The 21,030-nt window shown below is 35.0% G+C and overlaps 2 protein-coding genes across 2 annotated transcripts in view; one reads left to right on the top strand and one right to left on the bottom strand.

The window, feature by feature from the left end:
* Positions 1–21,030, top strand: part of LOC126764053 (uncharacterized) — a 917,515-nt gene that overhangs the window by 874,409 nt on the left and 22,076 nt on the right. The window lies entirely within an intron of this gene.
* Positions 3,896–4,581, bottom strand: LOC126764227 (uncharacterized). The gene is made up of 2 exons (XM_050482028.1): positions 4,230–4,581; positions 3,896–4,141 (listed from the first exon to the last, which is right to left on the bottom strand). Exons 1-2 carry the CDS (start codon positions 4,503–4,505, stop codon positions 3,950–3,952), a joined length of 468 nt encoding a protein of 155 aa, XP_050337985.1. The 5' UTR covers positions 4,506–4,581; the 3' UTR covers positions 3,896–3,949.

Genomic DNA, 21,030 nt, shown 5'->3' with positions numbered 1-21,030 from the left:
ATTTAGGTAGAGTGATGTGTGCTAAGTATATGACCACCATATGCAGATACGCTCACTGCTTCAAAGTCCACATTGGGGTTTGGCTAACAAAAACAAGCAGGATTGTGTAAAAAACCAAAGCGTAATACATATGTACATACATGCATATGTACAAAGTGCAGTGAACTCTAAAACGAGCGCTCATTATAACATAATAAATAAAATATCCACCTATAGGTATACCCTATAGGACATTTGGACATAAAATATATATAAAAGAATTATAAACAGAAAAATAAAATATATAAAATATTTCCTGTCATAAATAAATAATTAAATCAAATTTAAGTGATTAATTATTTATTTTATTTGAAAACTCTTATTAACTTAAAAGAGTTCGCGATTACACATATTATCAAATGCGTAAAGCATTATCGTTATATCAATCTCGTTCAAAACTCTTATTTTATTCAAAAGAGTTCTTTTCTAAACATACATATATGTATATGTATATATACAAAAATATTTGTGAAATCGCGGTTTATTAAAAAGCCATTGGTTTTATTTATTTTTTTGAAAATCTTACATACAAAGGGTCTTCTATTCAACTTTTATATACGAAACTACATCTTATATAGTACATCTACAAATCTAGTTTTCACTAAGCCATTTTTGGTTTATTCTATACATCTTTTAAATGAGCTCAGACTCAAAGGAATCGAAAGCAACTCAGTTGCTAAAAGTTCCAAAGGTGATTTCAGATGAAAAAAGTCCGTGTACACCTGCAGAAGCTACACACTCAAAGCAAGGTGCTACAAAACAAAAAAGGGTAAAAGATATTTGATACACCAAATTTATTTCTGAGAGTGACAGTTTAATTCAATACTGCACTCGATTCTCATCTTCACCGATTCAAGATAATTCTGAATCGGTATCAGAAATTAAAAAAAAATCTTGACAACTTCTGGACACGTCTCCAAGCGGCATATGACGCAATCGTAGAATCTGACGACTCAAATATACCAGAAAATTTTAAATCCTCGGCTTGCTCAAAATACGAAAATTGCTTAGACTAATACGAAGAGACAAAAGCCATGATCTCTGATCAGATAGAACTAATCAAATCAATTGCACCTACTCCACAACCGAGAGTAGAGCTGCCACAAAGACAAGCCCAAGAGGCAAGTTCAGGTATTCATCTTAAAGTGCCAGTATGCAACACAGATATATTTAATGGTGGTTGTGAACAGTGGCCGTCTTTCCGGGACATGTTTACAGCCGTGTACATAAACCGTCCTAAATTATCACAAGCGCAGAAATTGTATCACCTCAGTTCCAAATCAAAGGTCAAGCAGACGTAATAGTCAAACAGTTCGCTCTCAATGACGAAAATTTCAACTGTGCTTGGGAAGCTCTAAAAGCACTTACGAAAACGAGAGAATATTGGTCGACAAACAAGTGCTGATATTAATGAATTTACCAAAGATTCAGAAAGAAACAAGTGAAGAATTCATAAAGCTTCAATCTACTGTTTCAAATTGTTTAAATGAGTTAAGCATCCACCCCCTCTACCCGGTAAAACTGGCGCATCCTAATGCTACAGTGCAATTCACGACAGCTGATGACACTATAGCACAACGCCAACCCACTCAACAAAAAGGATGGGCAATGGGAAAGCAGGCTTCACTTCGTTACATTCCAGCCGCAGATCAACGTTCGCACATTAAAATTCGCAAAACACCTTTCGCTCCGAAATGCATAGATCCTGCGCGCTACGGTCAAGTCGATATTAACGTAATACGACGAGCCTGCGTGATAAAATCTTTTGGGTACTCACATCAATTAAACATCGGCATCCGTAGTTTTTTTAATATTCGGTTTACTTCTGTAAAGCAACATACTGTACCGACATACGTAATTTACAATAAATTAAATAAAGTGTAAATATACCAAATCGAGATATGGAAGTTTTATTTTAATCAACGATGTGTGATGTGTGCTTCCCATTACATTGGGTTCACTTTTAATCATAGTCCTTCGAGCCTTACAGAAAGGCACTATTGGATTTTAAAGTAAAAATCTAAAAAAGAAAAAATAAAACAGAACAAAGTTTGGTGACAAAAACAGTGTTAATAAAAACAAAAAAAAAAACATAAATACTCACATACGTACATACGTACATACGTACATATATATGACCAAGAGTGCTGTAATAAAAAGTAACCAGTTTCTGACACACTAAAACCCCTATTCTGTGCACTTGAGAAATTCAACATATTTCTAATTTGTCAAAGTTTTACATTTATCAAGCATTTGGTATTCTGTGTCTGAAATAAAAAGCTCTTTTCTTTATAAGTTGTTAAGATGTCAAATGCTCTTGACAGCAGTGATGGTTATCAATTAAATATCTGATTGTGCATCTTGTTGTGAAAATGGAAGATATTTTACTTTTGTTATTATTGTTAAACGAAGATGAAAATTGTGAGAATAGGAATCGCTCGCGGCATTTAAAAAGTTTACGCGACGATAGCAATCCATTTTCTTTGAGCGAGAATATCTTTGTGCAAAATTTTAGATTAACTCGTGAAATTTCCCCCCGCCTAATTGATGAACTGGCCCCACATGATAATCAGAAAACGTCACTACCTTTAACTGTAAGGGTTCTAGCAGCTTTGAACTTCTTTGGACACGGCTCATATCAGAAATGTGTAGGTAACAACGTCAACTTGCCCATGAGTCAGTCATCCCTTTCGAGAAGTGTGCGAGCTGTAGCAAAACTTATTGTGAAGGTGAAGGGAGGAGAAATAAAGTTTCCCAGTTCAATAGAGGAAGAAACTTTTATAAAAACGGGGCAAGTATTATTGTAATACAAATAATAATATGCTAATTTATTTGAAATACATATATTCCAGATTTTTTAGAAAATTTGGAATAAAAAGCACCATAGGAGCAATTGACTGCACGCATATTGCTATCATTGCTCCACCATCAAATTGACTGCACGCATATTGCTATCATTGCTCCACCATCAAATAATGTCGAACGTCCTCTTAATTTATATTTAAATAGAAAAGGATTCTACAGTATCAATGTTGAAGCAGTAAGTTTTGTTTTTGCATGCACATACATACATACATATATGCCAATGCAATTTTTGAATGTATCGTTTTTTAGGTTTGCGATCACCGATTATGTTTTACATTTGTAAATGCTAAATTTCCGGGTGCAACACATGACTCTGGAATTTGGGCAACTTCTGACCTACGAGAACAGCTCATTCGTCAGCATACTAATACGTCTGAGCAACAACGGAGGGAATCTTGGCTTCTTGGCGATCAAGGTTATCCTCTAGAACCGTGGCTTTTAACACCAGTGGGAACACCTAATACCCATAAAGAGCAAAAATACAACAAATTACATGGTTCTGCAAGAAACTGCATAGAGAGAGCATTTGGTGTTTTAAAATCTCGCTTCAGATGTTTGTTGAAGCACCGAGTTCTACATTATTCACACGAAACTTCCGCTTTGTTTGTTAGTACTTGCGTTATATTGCATAATATAATGACGAAAGCAGGCATTACGTTCAACGAAATAGATGACGGGGTTGCAGAAGACTTTGATTCTCCAATTAATGATTATAACTCTTCACAGTACATGCGCGAAGGTGAAAGAACAAGATCAAGATATATATCAACTCTTTAGTTATATACATATATACAGAAGCCAATCCATATACTTATGTACATAAGTATATAAATGTTCTCACAATTCGACTTTCGAAATACACTACTTACTTCCATTATTTGTTTATTTATTTATCCTTTTTGTTAAAAGAAAACAAATTGCAATTTCCATTCCATTTTTTTTATTCTATTATAAAACAAAAAACCAAACTTAATTAATTCAATAAATATTAATTAAATAAAAATATTACACATACGTTATTTCAATTTTAATTAAACTTTAGATATTATTTTTTATTACTAGTAAACGATTTTATAAGTTCTGTTATAGAACTAGTTAGGCCTTGAATGGCCTGCATCATTTCCCGATGCTCCCGTCGCCTCTCTTCCTCAGCAGCATTCCTTTTTGGAATATCAGCTATCAAAGTGCTGATAAGCTTGTTTCGTGCACTTCGTGATAGCACCGAAGTTGAAGCATCCTTAAAAGAAAAAAACGTAATCAGAAATTGCAAAAAAATTTATACATATGTATATGTATTTTGTAATTATATCATAATGAAAACTTACCTGGTTTTCCAAGCTAGGAGACGTAGATGGTGACGATGGACTTGCTGTATGGTGTTCGGGATTTGGGCTTGCATCTACCTGACTGCATAATTGGTGAGGACTACCCGTGGGTGATGAAATTGCGCATTCATCTGTTTGCCAAATTGGCGTTAAACCTAGGCTTTGCACATTTTGCATCCCATCTACAGCGGCCGAGCCAAATGTCGACAAAGCCATTTCTTCGAAGTCCGTCATCGGCTTGGAACTTGGACCTCCACCTGTGAGCCTTTGAGTCATTTTCAACCGCCTTGCTCGAGTGCGCAGTTGGCTTTTCCAAACGCCTAACGTCTATAAATTAACACAATATAATAAATAAACGAAAAATAAACTAAAATGTTACCTCTTTCCATTTTACAGCAGGTGCGTAGCTCTATCGTGCTTGGGTTTACTATAAAATAAAAGTTAAATTATAAATTTTGTTAATAATTAAAATTTGGAAACTTACGTTGCAGAATTGTCCATTTTAATGAATAATTTGAATAGAAATCAGCTGTTTTCTATTTACATTATTTTTTCACCATACGTGTGGGGAAAGCTTTACGAATTGAAGCTTTTACTTTTATCAAGATTGCCACAGAATACCAAAATATTTCTCGCTTGTTAAATATTTGAGTTAATTGTCAATATTTTATTAATTTGTCAAAAGCACAGAATAGGGGTGTAAATATATGTTAATACATACAGTGAGTTCAAAAAGTGTTCACGTATAGTTAAAAATAGTACATTGATGCTGATCTTTGGAAAAATAAACAATCAAATAAAATTTTGTGTTACGAAAAGCGTAGAATGGGATCAAAAAGTGCTGAGGAAAAGAATACATACAATACAAACTTAAGTGCGTGACAGTAAAAAGCAAAAAAAAAAAAAATGAAACAAACAATAAAAAAGCAACAAACCGAACAGAGCATAGTGTGCTAAGATTAAAAAACGAAAAGTGTTCCAAACAGAAAAAAAGCACCTGCATATATACATATATATATATGTACACATGCGAAAGGAAAATTAAATTTTGTATACTTATTTACAACAAAAAAGACAAAAAAAAATAAAAAAAACAAAAAAGTGCAGTGGAACGAAAACAAAAAAAAACCAAAACTGCGACATAAAACATAAATTTACAAAACCAAAAATTAAAAAAGTTTACAACACAAAACCAATAAAACCAACAGAAACAAGCGGGCGCGAATTCAAACAAAAAAATAAAATAAAATAAAATAAAATAAAACAAACAAACGAAATTGCAGAGCAGTGCAGTGTTTTTATGTAAATATACATATAAAGATTCACGATAGACAAAAGAGTCAAAAAGTGACAAAAACAAAAACAAATTACACGGGAGAACAAAATAAAGAAAACAATTTCAACAAACAAAAACGCACGAAACCTAAGCACAAAACATAAATCGGGCGCGAAAAGCTAAATCACCAATAAAACGAAACAAACGGGCGCGAACATTGAAACAAATATACAAGTAGTACATACATACAACAAAACAACAGCACGAGGAGTTAGCCAGCTGGAGCACAGGAATTGGAACAAGGCGAACAGACAAATTAGCTGGAAACGGTGCGGAGAGGAGCACATACATACAAACATACATATATACAACTACAAAGCCCTTGATGTAACCAAGTGAGCATATTTAGTCAATTTTTTATACTTAATAATATGCATATATGTATAGAAAAAGACGCTTTTATATGCTAATACAAAATCTGCAACTTAAAATCCGTTTTAATTGCGCAACAAAGCGGTTACCAACAACAATCGAAATATTTATAAAAAATTAAATGCCTATATGTTGAGCTTACCTGTGCGTATTCAAACTCAACTATTTAACAAAAACAGAAAGAATCCAAAAATTAGTATTTACTTGCAATATTTTCCGGCAATACCTCTTATGTTTAATAAAGCAATAAGCAGGATTGCATAAATTAAGTAAGCAAAGGCACAAACTAAATCAATATTATACGAGTAACATAAACAAAAAACGAAGCAAGACTTGCAAAAAATACAAACATATGTACACATATATAAGCATATTTAGCTACCCTACAAGAAAGTGCTGATCGTTTCACTAATACACGCACATTTTTTATGTCAGAGCTGACGAAAAAATGACACTCAAATGACTGTCAATGCTTATGTTAAAAAGAGAAACCTATGAATGATATTGCTTATATGTAAGAATGAAATAACTTAATTATTCAACACTGTCATCATTGACAGTAAAATGAAATTTAAAATGACTGTCAATGTTGATTTTTTTTAAATAAACACTTTTCAACACTAAACATCGTTTATCAACACTGATCTGTATGCAGAAAAGCAACCCTGTAAAAAGAGATACATACAATTCCATATATGTACATATGTACCAGAGAACGGCTTCCGTTGAGCGCAAAAATGTTCATGCACGATCAATACCCGAACTATCAGCCCATTCGGCTCAAGCGCTCAAAATGGCATTCGTGAATGTTTTCGCTACTGAGCTAAATTCAGCTCAATTGCGGTAAATTCGTTTGCTTGCTGAGTTTATTCACGCTCGTGTTGAAACAGCTCTACTCAGGCGTTCGCTCATTCGGCTCAACAATGATCGTGTTGAATGAAAACAAAAACACAAAAGAGCAAACTCAACGCCTATGAGCAAACTCAATGGGTATGAGCAAACTCAACGCATATGAATGAACTCACTGTGCTTGAATAAAAGCGCCGTCTCCTTAAGCGATTTGCAGCAATTACATATGTCTGTTTAAATTTGAACAATTTTTTGGCAAATATTTTAAAATATTGTTACAGGATTGGCAGTATATAAATCCATTCCAAATAGTGCCGTCCTCTTTAATAATTTCAGATAATATATTCCAAACATGGCTCCTTCCCTTATGTCGGGCTGACAATGTGTAGGCGTTTGTACGTATTTTTTCTAAAATATCTTCTTGCTCCATATCGACGGGATGACAAATACATACTAAAATATAAGTTGTGTACCAAATTCTTAGTGCAATGCATGTGACACATAAGCTGATCGCGAACAAAGCATACAAAAACAATATACATACCAGAGAACTGCAAAACTCACTTTTTCCTTAAATCAGCTCATACGCAAAAGTTTCTATTCAATTCCAATCACTGAGCGAAAGTGAGCTAAACATTTCGTGAAGTGAGCGAGCATGAGCTAAATATTTCGTGAAGTGAGCAAACGTGAGCAAAGCATTTCAGACCGAAGGCTCACATTGTACGCGAATGAGCGATTCGGCAACATGAGCTGATTTTTACTCAACGCTGTGCTTCGCTCAGTGATTGGACTTGAATAGAAACTTTTGCGTATGAGCTGATTCAAGGAAAAGTGAGTTTTGCAATTCTCTGGTATGTACGTTTATAAAATGTTGCGCAAAAAAATGTTTACTGTTATTCTTGCCACAAGCGAGAAGTGTTACGCATTAATTCAGTGAATTCTAAATCGAATTATTATATTTCGCGCGTTGTTTAAGTGATTTATGATTTGTGATTAAATCAACAGTTTACTATATTATATTAGAGGAAAAAGACGAGGCTCTCAACTAGGTAGCAAGCCTTTTACCTATTCAAAACTTTGAGGAATGTTTGGAAGTGGAAGAAATGTTAGAGGAACCCGAGTTCGCACAATCTATGGTAAAAAACATTATTTAAAATATCAACATCTTAAAAGATACTATTTACATTTATATATTATTATTTTACAGATCAGTTATGTCCACAAACTTAAAGGGACATCGGACAAAATTGAAAACTCTTTCAAATATATATTTGCAGACCGCCTACAAGAGTATTTCAATTTTGATGGAAGAGGAGAAAAACAAGCATTATGTAAGCTAAAAATCTTCGAAGAAGAAGAAGAAATTAAATAAGTTTAATGTAAAAGCAATAGAAAACTATTTTTTATTAATTTCAATTTTATAGCCGTTTACCAGCCACAAGGATCTTTCAATTTCAAATTTTATAAGATATCGAATTTAATTCTGATGTAATTAATTTTATTATATAGAGTTATATTAATTTTTTACAACATTTTTGACATACATGTTATTTTAATATTCAGATTATAAATGAATAAAGATAAAACTAATTTGAACAAAAAACAAATGTGTCATCATTGAAAGATTTAGTCATAAATGACAAATTACAGCTATGTTAGCTTTTCAGTCATTATTGACAATTTTCAGCTTTGACAGATTTGTGGTCAGCAATGAACCAAGAAAAAGCATGAGAGTAAGCAGTAGAAATATATACTGATTTAATTCCGAATACCAGTGTGTTAAAGAGAGATGCAAGCTCATACGCATGCGTCTGTTTACATCAGTTTTTTCACTAAGCCCTTAAGAAAATGATAGAAACTTTGTTCTGCGCGCTGACTGAATTTCTTTCAGCTCTGACAGTCAAATGTACGTTCAGCTGACTGTCAGTGTTCTTGTAGGGTAATAATATACAATTTATTATACATACATATAGAGCAAAACATACATATTTACTTATAAAAGTGCACTTATTTTTTTCAATTCCGTTTTCGCACTCTCTATTCGTTTAAACCTATGTATGTAAAAAACGCATTAATCTCTTCAACGAGCTCTCAATTGCACAAAACCTAAGTACCTACGTTCGCACATACATACATACAAGTCCAAATATTAGGGTGTACCCATATACCAACATAAGGACAAAAAGTACACATAAAGAAAAAGTGCGAATTTAATAATTAAATTACAAATTAAATTTACAATTACAACAACTTTAACATACAATAATACAAAATGATTAATAACGAAAAAAATCAAAATATACCTGCAGGAGCTACACGCTCAAAACAGGTTACTAAATTTATTTCAGAAAGTGACAGTTTTTTAAGATACTGCAGAATATTTGCATCTTCACCGGTTCACGAAAACTCGGAATCGCTACTAGAAATCAAAAGTCAAAATCTTAAAAAATTTTGGACTCGTCTCCTAGCGGCTCATGACGCCATTGTAGAATCTGACGATTCAGATCTACCACAAAATTTTAAATTATCTGCTTACGCCATATATGAAAACTGCTTAGACCATTTCGAAGAAACAAAAGCTATGATCTCCGATCAATTAAAGCTAATTAAAGCAACTGCACCTACTCCCCACAGTAGAGTAGAGCTGCCACAAATAGACAGTCAAAAGGCTAGTTCAGGCATCCACCTCGAGGCCCGAATGTGACACAGAAACCTTCTATGGAGGTTATGAAGAATGGCCGTCCTTCCGGGACATGTTCACGGTCGCGTACATAAACCTTCCTCAATTATCACATGCGCAAAAATTGTATCACCTCAGATACAAAACTAAAGGTCAAGCAGGCGAAATAGTCAATCAATTCGCATTAAATGACGACAATTTCAATTTGACATGGGAAGCTCTAAAAGCTAGATATGAAAACGACAGAATACTGGTCGATAAGCAAATAACGACACTAATGAACTTGCCAAAAATTAAGAAAGGAACAAGTTTAGAATTCATTAAACTAGGCGAGCATCCTCCCCAAGGCATCCACACACACACTACACGATCACACCACATCAACTTCACAACATTGACACGCACCTTCATCATACCCACGTCACAAACCACCAAAGCTTACATTCCACCCTACACACCAACCAACCACATCACACCAGCTGATTCCACACACAAAAGAAAAGAAAAGGAGACCAAAAGGACAACTGCAACTCACTTCGCTTTCGACTTTAACCGCGACTTGCACGCGTGGGAAAAATACCTCGAACGAGCGTTTTCTTCAATATCAAGTTTTTTCGCAAGTTAAATCGCCAGTTTTTCGCAATCCATATCAAAAAATTTTCGGCAAGTTAAATCGCCAGTTTTTTCGGCAAAAATATCACAGTTTTCCGGCAATCCCAGTTTTTCACACCAACCATTACACCAGTTTTCCACACACAAAAGAAAAGAAAAGGAGACCAAAAGGACTTTAAATCCAGTTTTCTTCAATTAATATCCAGTTTCTTCGGCCGTTAAATCTACAGGTTTTTCGGCAATCCATATCAAGTTCTTCGGCAGTTAAATCTCCAGTTCTTCATCCAGTTTCTTCGGCAGTGAAATCTCCAGTTTTCCGGCAATTAATATCAGTTTCTTCGGCAGTTAAATCTACAGTTTTCCGGCAATCAATATCAGTTTTCAATCCAGTTTCTTCGGCAGTTTCTAAGTTTTCTTCATATCAGTTTCTTCGGCAAAATCTACAGTTTTCCGGCAATTAATATCCAGTTTCTTCGGCCGTTAAATCTACAGTTTTTTCGGCAATCAATATCGAGTTCTTCGGCAGTTAAATCTCCAGTTCTTCATCCAGTTTCTTCGGCAGTTAAATCTACAGTTTTCCGGCAATTAATATCCAGTTTCTCGGCAGTTAAATCTACAGTTTTTTTGGCAATCAATATCAAGTTCTTCGGCAGTTAAATCTCCAGTTCTTCATCCAGTTTCTTCGGCAGTTACATCTACAGTTTTCCGGCAATTAATATCCAGTTTCTTCGGCAGTTAAATCTACAGTTTTCCGGCAATTAATATCCAGTTTCTTCGGCCGTTAAATCTACAGTTTTTTCGGCAATCAATATCGAGTTCTTCGGCAGTTAAATCTCCAGTTCTTCATCCAGTTTCTTCGGCAGTTAATCTCCAGTTTTTCGGCAGTGCATAGTGTTATAAGCATTTTTCTTACTCATTACTTTTTATAACGTTAACATTCAAATTGTGAAAATCCTGATAAAATACCTACAATATACCTATACACGCGTATACCCATTTTAAAACCAATTCGTCAATTCGCCAATTTCATTTTGTTTTTTTTTACAAAACAAATTTGGTAGTGATCGTGAAGGTGAGTGAGAAAATAGAAAAGCATTTGCAGTGCACAGTAAAAACGGTGAGTTAGTGAAAAATACATGGTCCTTCGAGGCAAAAAGAACGGCACATTGGTGAAACGTTAGAAAAAAAAATATATATATATGTATGTAAAACAACAACAAAAAAGCAAAAAGATTTTACATATGAAAGTGCAGTGACACCGTGAATAAAATATATAAAAAACGAAGTGGTACATAAATCTACATGCATACATGCGTACTTATATATGTCGAAACAAAAAGAGTGGTGAAAAAGTAACAAAAAATAGTGCAGTTAAATAATATACATACATACTAAAGCTACATATCATATATGTATGCACAAAATTGTGATAATTAACAAATAAAACATTAACCAAAAGTGCGTGCAAACTAAAACTAAATAAAATTCGGGCGCGAACTTAAAAATAAATACAATAATACGGACGCGACTCAAAGCTAATAAATAAATAAAACACCCTAAATACAAATAAAACAAGAGAAAACGTTAACGTCGGCTGCACCGAAGCTAATCTTCACAGGGTCTCCGACGCTTCCTTCTGGATGTCACAAGCTGCTTGGTAAACAAACATATACAAGAAAGCGGAACGCCGGCGTAGGAAGGAAATCCCACCTACACACCACTTTTCACCAAATTTCAGAACCCAAACTCCTTGAGGAAAACCAGAGTGAGTGCATCAATTCCACTTTTGATTTCATTAATTATATGTATATATGTATGTACAAACGGTCAATATAAAAGAACCGAAAGAAATTAAACCCGGTTTATAAAAACGGTTTGTAAAAATTCTAATTCGGCGGCAAATTTAAGTACCGGTAGATTCCAATACGGTACATAATATATATGTATATATGTATCCACAGTATATATATATATATATATATATATTTTAAATATATTTAACTAAACAAATAATTATTCCTTGCTTTTTAAACTTACCTTCGTGTATACAATACACACAATTCCCACAGAGAAAAAATTCAATATTTTCAAATTATTCTGGCAATACCGCTCCAGTTCATTAACTGTGAGAGGGACACTTGTCAATTATACGAACAATACCTCTTCAGCTTATTAAGCTGTGAGAGGAATTGCTTCCAAAAAGTAAGCAAAAATCGCAAGAAGAATACAGCATAAAAGGGAATAAGTACAAACATACATATATACATATCCTCAAGCGGATTATATACATTATATAACTGCAATTGATACATATACATATATACTATATATACATATACATATACATATATTATACATTAGCGCTTTTGCGCATATTTCTGAGCGCGAGTACACAACCGCGAATTATTTCTTCATACTGCCTTATATTCTCACATGCGTGTATACCTATAAACATAGGATACAATTAATAAAGAGATATTGAGAAAATAAACAAACGGTGCGAAAAATATCTTTGGTGCGGAAAATCCAACAACATTGGTTGAGATAACTAAATATTTCAAACTAATACTTCCCTTTGTACATACATAGTACATACACATCTTGAAAGTCCAATTTTGGCGATATCCGGGCAGTTTCTTGTTCCTTGTCAAACAAGAACAAGCATAATTGCACATATTTATTTAACGCATACTATATGCACATAAACTCCATACGTATGTACAAAGGGTATTGACCTAGTATTCAGTGCGCGCTGATACAAGGGCGTACGGATAAAACCGTAAAAATATTAAAAAAAAAAAAAAAAAAGTAATACAAACGCGAGCAATAAAAGCGATAAACGCATTTTTAAATCCTTTTACTGAAATAACAGCTCTTATTTATTGAAAAGAGCTTTTGGTCACATACATATATATTTTACTATTTCAATTGTGCGGAAACAACAACTCTTATTTGTTAAAAAGAGTTTCGGTACCAGATTCTCTATTATAATAAAATATACATATATATTTTATTAATTCAAATTTTCTGAATGAGCACAGATTCAAAAGAATCTAAAGCAGAATTCTTAAGAATTCCAAAAATGATTACGGATGACAAAAGTCCATGTACACCTGCAGAAGCTACACGCTCGAAGCAGGGTGCTACAAAGCAAAAAAGGGGGAAGGACATTTCGTATATTAAATTCATTTCTGAGAGTGATAGCTTAATTAAATACTGCACTCGATTTGCATCTTCACCGATTCAGGACAACTCTGAATCGGTACTAGAAATAAAAAATAAATCTATTGACAATTTTTGGACACGCCTCCAAGCTGCATACGACGCAATAGTAGAAACTGATGATTCAGATCTACCAGAAAATTTTAAATCTTCGGCTTACGCCAAATACGAAAATTGCTTAGACCGCTATGAAGACACAAAAGCAATGATCTCAGATCAATTAAAACTTATGAAGGCAATTGCACCTACTCCCCACAGTAGAGTAGAGTTACCTCAATTGCAAGCCCAAGAGGCAAGTTCAGGCATTCATCTCAAAGTGCCAGCGTGTGATACGGAAATATTTCATGGAGGTTATGAACAATGGCCGTCCTTCCGGGACATGTTTACAGCCGTGTACATAAACCATCCAAAATTATCACAAGCGCAAAAATTGTATCACCTCCGATACAAAACTAAAGGTCAAGCAGGCGTAATAGTCAAGCAGTTCGCATTGAATGACGATAATTTTAATTTAGCTTGGGAAGCTTTAAGACAAAGATACGAAAATGAAAGAATCTTAGTTGACAAGCAAGTAACGATACTTATGAACTTGCCTAAAATTCAAAGAGAAACCAGTGAAGAATTCATGAAACTAGAATCCACTGTTTCAAATTGTTTGTCGGTTCTATCGACACAAAATATTCCCACTCACAATTGGGATCCTATTCTGGTAAACATATGTACCGCCGCATTACCAGAAAAATCATTACTTTTGTGGGAGCAATCGCTCTCATCAAGAAGAAAATGCCCAACGTGGCAGCAGATGAAAGATTTCTTAACTACCCAATACGAAATTGCGGAAAGGGTAGACAAAAAAGTAGTCAGAACTAAAAACGTTCAACAAGACTTAAATCGAAGCTTCAACAAGCATTTAAACAGAAGCTTTTTCAAAACACAATCGTTCACATCTGAACAAAATAAATTCACGTCATGCGAACTATGTTCTGGAGGGCATAAGTTAAAAGCTTGCGAGAAATTTAAAAAATTGAATGTCAATGAAAGGAACAACTTTGTCAGGTCAAAAAGACTCTGTACAAACTGCTTGTCCCACTCACACATTCTTAATACTTGCGAAAGCAAATTTAATTGCGTATATTGCCACAAAAGGCATCATTCTATGTTACATCTCAATAACTTTCCCAACACATCTCATAGCAGCGCTTTTTCAAAAAAAGCCACGGGTTTAGTTGCAACAGCAACTCCCGAAACAAAACCTCAAGAAAATTGCCAAGAAACACCAAGTTGTTCAAAGGCATTAAAAACTCAAACGCTACACAGCGAAAATCATAGTAGAGTACTACTACACACAGCAGTTGTCTCCATCGAACATCGAGGAGAACTGTTCAAACTAAGAGCCCTAATAGACCAAGGATCGCAACGATCATTCATAGCGTCTAGGGCACAAAATAGGCTAAAACTGCCAACAAAACATGCCAACTATGAAATTACGGGAATGGGCGGACGAGTAGTACAAAACTCAAGTAAAATCTGCCCCATTACCCTAATTTCCCCCAAAGCGGATAAGCGCATTCAAGCAAATGCTATTGTCTTACCGCAACTAACAAACATGCTTCCAAGCTATCAAATAAATAGCAAGCATTGGGATAAAATTTCACACCTGACACTGGCAGATCCCAACTGCAACACGCCAGCTCAGATAGACATCCTAATAGGCAGCGACCTTATACCGCAAATCATATTAGAAGGTGTTGAAAAAATTTCGGAAACACTACTGGCGCAAAATACCATTTTCGGATGGGTCCTAAGTGGACTAGTTGCGGAACCAGTCACAGCCATGACAACTCAAGTTGAGGAAATCTCAAACGAGTACCTCAATTCTCAATTGAGAAAATTTTGGGAGGTAGAAGAACTCCCCCCCATTCCAATTACAACACCTGAAGATCAGTATTGTGAAGACTTTTACAAAGCCACAACTACTCGATCAGATAATGGTCGGTATGTCGTACGACTACCAATAAAACAACAATTTCCAGACACACTCGCCTTAGGTCACTCTCGGACCTCTGCAATACAGCAGTTTCTAAGTATGGAGAAAACCCTACTTAAAAAAGGTGAGCTTAAACAAGTTTATGATGGGGTCGTGGAAGAATACCTTCAGTTAGATCACATGGAGGAAGTAAGCCCATGTGAAAAAATCATAAGAGGCAAATATTACTCTTTCTACTTGCCACATCATGCAGTAGTAAAGCCGGAGAAGAAAACAACAAAAAGTTCGAGTTGTCGCGATTATATCCAACAACGGGTAATTCCTAAATGATTCTTCTCTTACGCTACCTGGCGACAATTGATATCAACCAGATTTATCGCCCTTCATTGAACTGGTCCTATACAAATACGTATTCAATGATGTCGAAAAGATGTATCGACAAATACTGGTTCATAAAGATGATCACAAGAGCTGGAGTGGATTATCCATCCGAAAATCTGCCAATATTTGGTCGTAGTTTATTTAAATATATGTATGTACATATAAAAAACGTAAACAGTTTGGTACAATATACATATGTATATATCGATATACATATACCAAATTAATTGTATAGTTCCGAATGCCGACATAATCTCAAATTTGTGAGACACTCAGGAACAGTTGTTTATTAGCACATACTTTCCAGCAATACCTCTGACCAAAAACAAACATATATACATATATGCAAAATTTCGTACCTTTATATACGTAATATATACCAAATACATTTACAAAGTGCACACGCGAGCATACCTGCAGATTAACAATTCTGATTACATATTTTACTAAAAAAGTAAAGTCAAAATTAGCGCATAACTAAACGCTGCTAAATTTATTTTAACTTAAAACTCAAATATACAAAACGCTCATGTAGACAACAATTTTTAATGTGAAAAATATATATTAAAGCTTACGTACATACATATACATACATATATACTATATGTCCATATATTAAAACATACATATATACATACATATCTTTTCAAAGTCCGAATTGGCAAATATCCGGCAATACCTCTTGTTCTTTGGCAAACAAACACAAGCAGGATTGCATACAAAAAGCGAATTGATCTCTCTAACGAGCTCTCAATTGCTTAAGAATAAAAACATAATTATAAATACATACAAACAAATACCAATGTAAAAAGCGCATTGATCTCTTCAACGAGCTCTCAATCGCACAAAGCGTAAGTACATATGTATATACAAGTCCGAGTATTAGGGTGTACCTAAATACAAAATATTCGGACATCCAATATTGTAATATATACACCCGCGGTTTAATAGTAATTAACAATTCAAAATAAAATATAAATAAAATAATACCATTGCAAGTAAATACAAAACGATATTAATAGAATATACGTTTGTGCCGATATAATCCGAAAAAACTCTTTCCTTTATTTAAAAGAGTATACAATTTATTACACTATATCGCATCGATTAGATACTACAAATCGAAAAAATTTAATTCATTTCGACAAATATTTTATATATAAATATATAAAATAACAAATAAATATTTTTTATAATATAACAAAAATGGTCAATAACAAAAATCAAAGTACACCTGGAGCTACACGCTCAAAACAGGTTGCTAGATTTATTTCAGAAAGTGACAGTTTAACAAGATACTGCATCAGATTTGCCTCTTCACCGATTCACGAAAACTCGGAATCTTTACTAGAAATCAAAAATATAAATCTCAACAATTTTTGGATTCGACTCCAAGCGGCTTATGACGCCATAGTAGAATCTGACGATTCAGATCTACCTCAAAATTTTAAATCATTGGCTTACGATACTTACAAAAACTGCTTAGACCAGTTCGAAGAAACAAAAGCTATGATCTCCGATCAACTAAAGCTCATTAAAACAATTGCACCTACTCTCCACAGTAGAGAAGAGCTGCCACAAATAGACAGTCAAAAGGCAAGTTCAGGCATCCATCTCGAGGTGCCCGCATGTGACACAGAAACATTCTATGGAGGTTATGAAGAATGGCCGTCCTTCCGGGACATGTTTACAGCCGTTTACATCAATCATCCAGAATTATCAAAAGCACAAAAAATTGTATCACCTCCATACAAGACAAAGGTCAAGCAGGCGTCATAGTAAAACAGTTCGCTCTTAATGACGATAATTTCAATTTGGCTTGGGAAGCTCTAAAAGCTAGATATGAAAACGACAGAATACTGGTCGATAAGCAAGTAACGACACTAATGAATTTGCCAAAAATTAAGAAAGGAACAAGTGCAGAATTCATCAAACTAGAATCCACTATTTCAAATTGTTTGTCGATTCTATCGACACTAAATATTCCCACAGACAGCTGGGACCCAATTCTGGTAAACATTTGCACCGCAGCATTACCAGAAAAGTCGTTACTTCTATGGGAGCAGTCGCTCTCATCACGAAAAAAGTGCCCAATGTGGCAACAAATGAAAGATTTTCTCACCACCCAATATGAAATCGCGGAAAGGTTAGAAGAAAAAATAATCAAAACTAAGAACAAACACGATCAAAATGGAAGCTTAAATAGACCCCAAGTTAGTAACAAAAACAATTTAAGCAAAAACTTTCACAAAACGCAATCGTTCACATCTGAACAACGAAAACATACGTCATGCGAACTATGTAAAAGAAGGCATAAACTTAAATCTTGCGAGAGGTTTAAAAACTTAAAAGTTAGCGAACGAAATAATTTTGTCAGGTCAAAAAGACTTTGCACAAATTTCCTGTCACATGCGCATACATTTACAAATTGCAAAAGCAAATTTAAATGCTTATATTGTCATAAAAGACACCATACAATGCTTCATTATAGCACATATCCCCTATCACACCAAAAAAGGGCGCATATTAAAAAACCACGGGTTTAATTGCAAAAGCAAATCCCAAAACCCAAAACTGTAAAAATTGCCGAGAGACACCATGTTGCTTAAAGGCACAAAAAACTCAAACGCTGCATAGCCAAACACAAAGTGGACTAGTTACAGAACTAGTTACCACCACACCAACTCAAGTTGAGAAAAAATCACATCAATGCCTTAATTCACAATTAAGGAAATTTTAAGAGATAGGGAAACTTCCCCGAATAACAAACAAAATTATAAAAGATCAGTATTGTGAGCACTTCTCTAAAGCCACAACTACTCGATCAAATAATGGCCGGTATGTCGTACGACAACCAATAGAGCCACAATTTTCTAATACCCCACAAATTGGTACAAAAACAAAGTCAGAGTTACCTCTGACGGTCCCTATATTAAAAGTTCATACAACTTTCGGCCCCGCAGGATGGCTTTCGCCAAAAATGAGAAAAAATCCATTCTGAACAAATCCTAGAGCGGTGGCGGGCTACTACTTGCAAAATTAGTGCATACGCACATAAATATTACTCATAATAAAATGATCCAAAAGGTCGAATCATATTCGCATCTACATAAGCGCTCCTCACATTGGTTACTAATGGGAGTCAGCTATACTAAGCATTAATTAATTATGAAGAATTCTCTACTACGAGTCGAAGTCGTTCTCCATTCACGGCCACTCTCTCGCAAGATCCCTCTAACTCCAGTGCTAAGGAGTACCCATTCTGGCTATACCTGAGCCAGGCGTGGAGTTACTATCCTTCATAAGCCGAGAATAAATAAAATGCATACAATTGCCGATAATACAGGAAAGGCGAACAATAAACAACCGGTATACCAAACCGATAAAATAAGAAATAGTACATATATAACCGCTAGTAAAATAAATAAAAGCAAACAATTTTTTTACTATAATAATAAGTCGCCAAAACACGCAAAAGAAAATTACTACCTCAAGCATCACTACTTACATAAAATACATATTTATATTAAAACCAAAATCGCTTTTTACAGCTTATATTCTGGAACCTCAGCTACTTCGCCAATAGTAAGCAAATGTATACTTTGAATAAGCAAACATAAAAAACTCATACGCAATACTAGGCAAAATATTCGCCTAGGGGGCCCAGGATGTTTAAATGAGTTAAGCATCCCCCCACTCTACCTGGGAAAAACTGGCGCACCCTAGCAAGACAGCATAATACACCACATCCGATGGCACCATCCACTTACATCACCACACCACACCAACACAACTCACCACACCTGTACCCACTCAACAAAAAGGATGGACAACGGGACAGGAGACTCAATTCGTTCTAAGCACTTCGTTACAAACCTTCATTAATATTAAATTCGCATATACACTGCCTACGCTACTCTATCGCGATTCTACATTGTGATCTCGATAAGTGGAAAATAAATTGTATTAGAATTCTCGCCGCCCCGCTCGTCGACATATATTTTTTATTAACATTTACGTTAAAATTTATAATACAAAAAATTATAATTTCCTTCATCAAATTGTCGAAATACAAACAAAATTTATTTTATCCTACATAAATTGTGTACCCTTTTATTCACATTGTATCGTCGGCGATCAGTTGAGGACGGCGGACGATCTGTAGATGTCAAGATAAAAGGACAAGATTTTCATGTAGACAATCGTTGGATTGTGCCGTTCTCGCCCATAAAGTACATATGTAAATATGTTAACAAAGGTAGCGACATGGCCATGTTCGCAGTAACAAACACAAATGATGAAGTGTCTCACTATCAGATGGGTCGCTATGTAAGCAGCAAAGAGGCTATTTGGCGCATATTTTCGTTTGCAATTCATGAAAGACATCCCACTGTATTGCATTTGGCAGTTCATTTAGAAAATGGACAACGAGTGTATTTCAACCCAAACAACGCTGTGGATAGAGCGGCACGTCAATTTGTGCAACTGATCAATTCGCTCGCACTTCGCTGTATGCTGATATGGAACGCATCGTCAAAAGTCTTTTCAGCGTCGTAAACAAAGAACACCATTTGAAGGATATGAAAATGTATTTGCCACAGATGCTATAGGCCGTACATATACAGTACATCCTAATAACGATGAATGTTATTATCTTAGATTGTTATTGGTGAATGTTCCTGGTCCGACATCTTTTCAACAATTGCGAACAGTTGATGGACATCTGTGGGCGACTTACCGTGAGGCGTGTCAATTATTACGGTTGCTTGAAAACGATTCGCATTGGGATGATACGCTCAAGAATTCCGTGATATCTTCATCGCCGCATCAAATTCGCACACTGTTTGCGATTATAATATCGACATGTTTCCCCTCAAATCCGAATGATTTGTGGATGAAATATAGGGATGACATGTCTGAGGATGTGTTGCATCGCGTGCGTTGTGAAACTTTGAATCCTACATTGGAAATTACGGCAGAGATTTACAATGACACATTGATCATAATAGAAGATATGTGTTTTTTGATGGCAAATAAAGTATTGTCGTGTTTGGGCCTGACAGCACCCAATCGTGCTATGCAAGATGTATTAAACGGGGAATGTTTAGTTTAGTATCTCATTTTGAAGAGGTTTTGCGCAAGGGGGGGGGGGGCTGGGGGCTTGCTACCCCCCTCATTTGAAAGGTAATGAATGGAGCTTTTGAATAATAGCACCCTTCCCCAGCTAGGACCACGGGGGCTCTAGGGCAGCCTCCTGAAAATGGTGTAAAATCGTAGTTTTTCCATACAATTTTCACTAATTATTATAAAATTTATGTATTTTTACGCATCGAGTGACTCTATGTTTAGTATTTTTATTATT

Source organism: Bactrocera neohumeralis, unplaced genomic scaffold (genome assembly GCF_024586455.1).
Source record: "Bactrocera neohumeralis isolate Rockhampton unplaced genomic scaffold, APGP_CSIRO_Bneo_wtdbg2-racon-allhic-juicebox.fasta_v2 cluster09, whole genome shotgun sequence".
NCBI classification, from domain to species: Eukaryota; Metazoa; Arthropoda; class Insecta; order Diptera; family Tephritidae; genus Bactrocera; species Bactrocera neohumeralis.
This window is presented reverse-complemented; position numbering and strand designations above follow the sequence as displayed.

Excerpts from the sequence above, each read along its gene's own strand:
- LOC126764227 (XM_050482028.1), bottom strand. The coding sequence starts at position 4,505 with ATGACTCAAAGGCTCACAGGTGGAGGTCCAAGTTCCAAGCCGATGACG. Across the intron at positions 4,142-4,229 it reads CTCCTAGCTTGGAAAACCAG|GATGCTTCAACTTCGGTGCT; the intron begins GTAAGTTTTCAT and ends TTTTCTTTTAAG.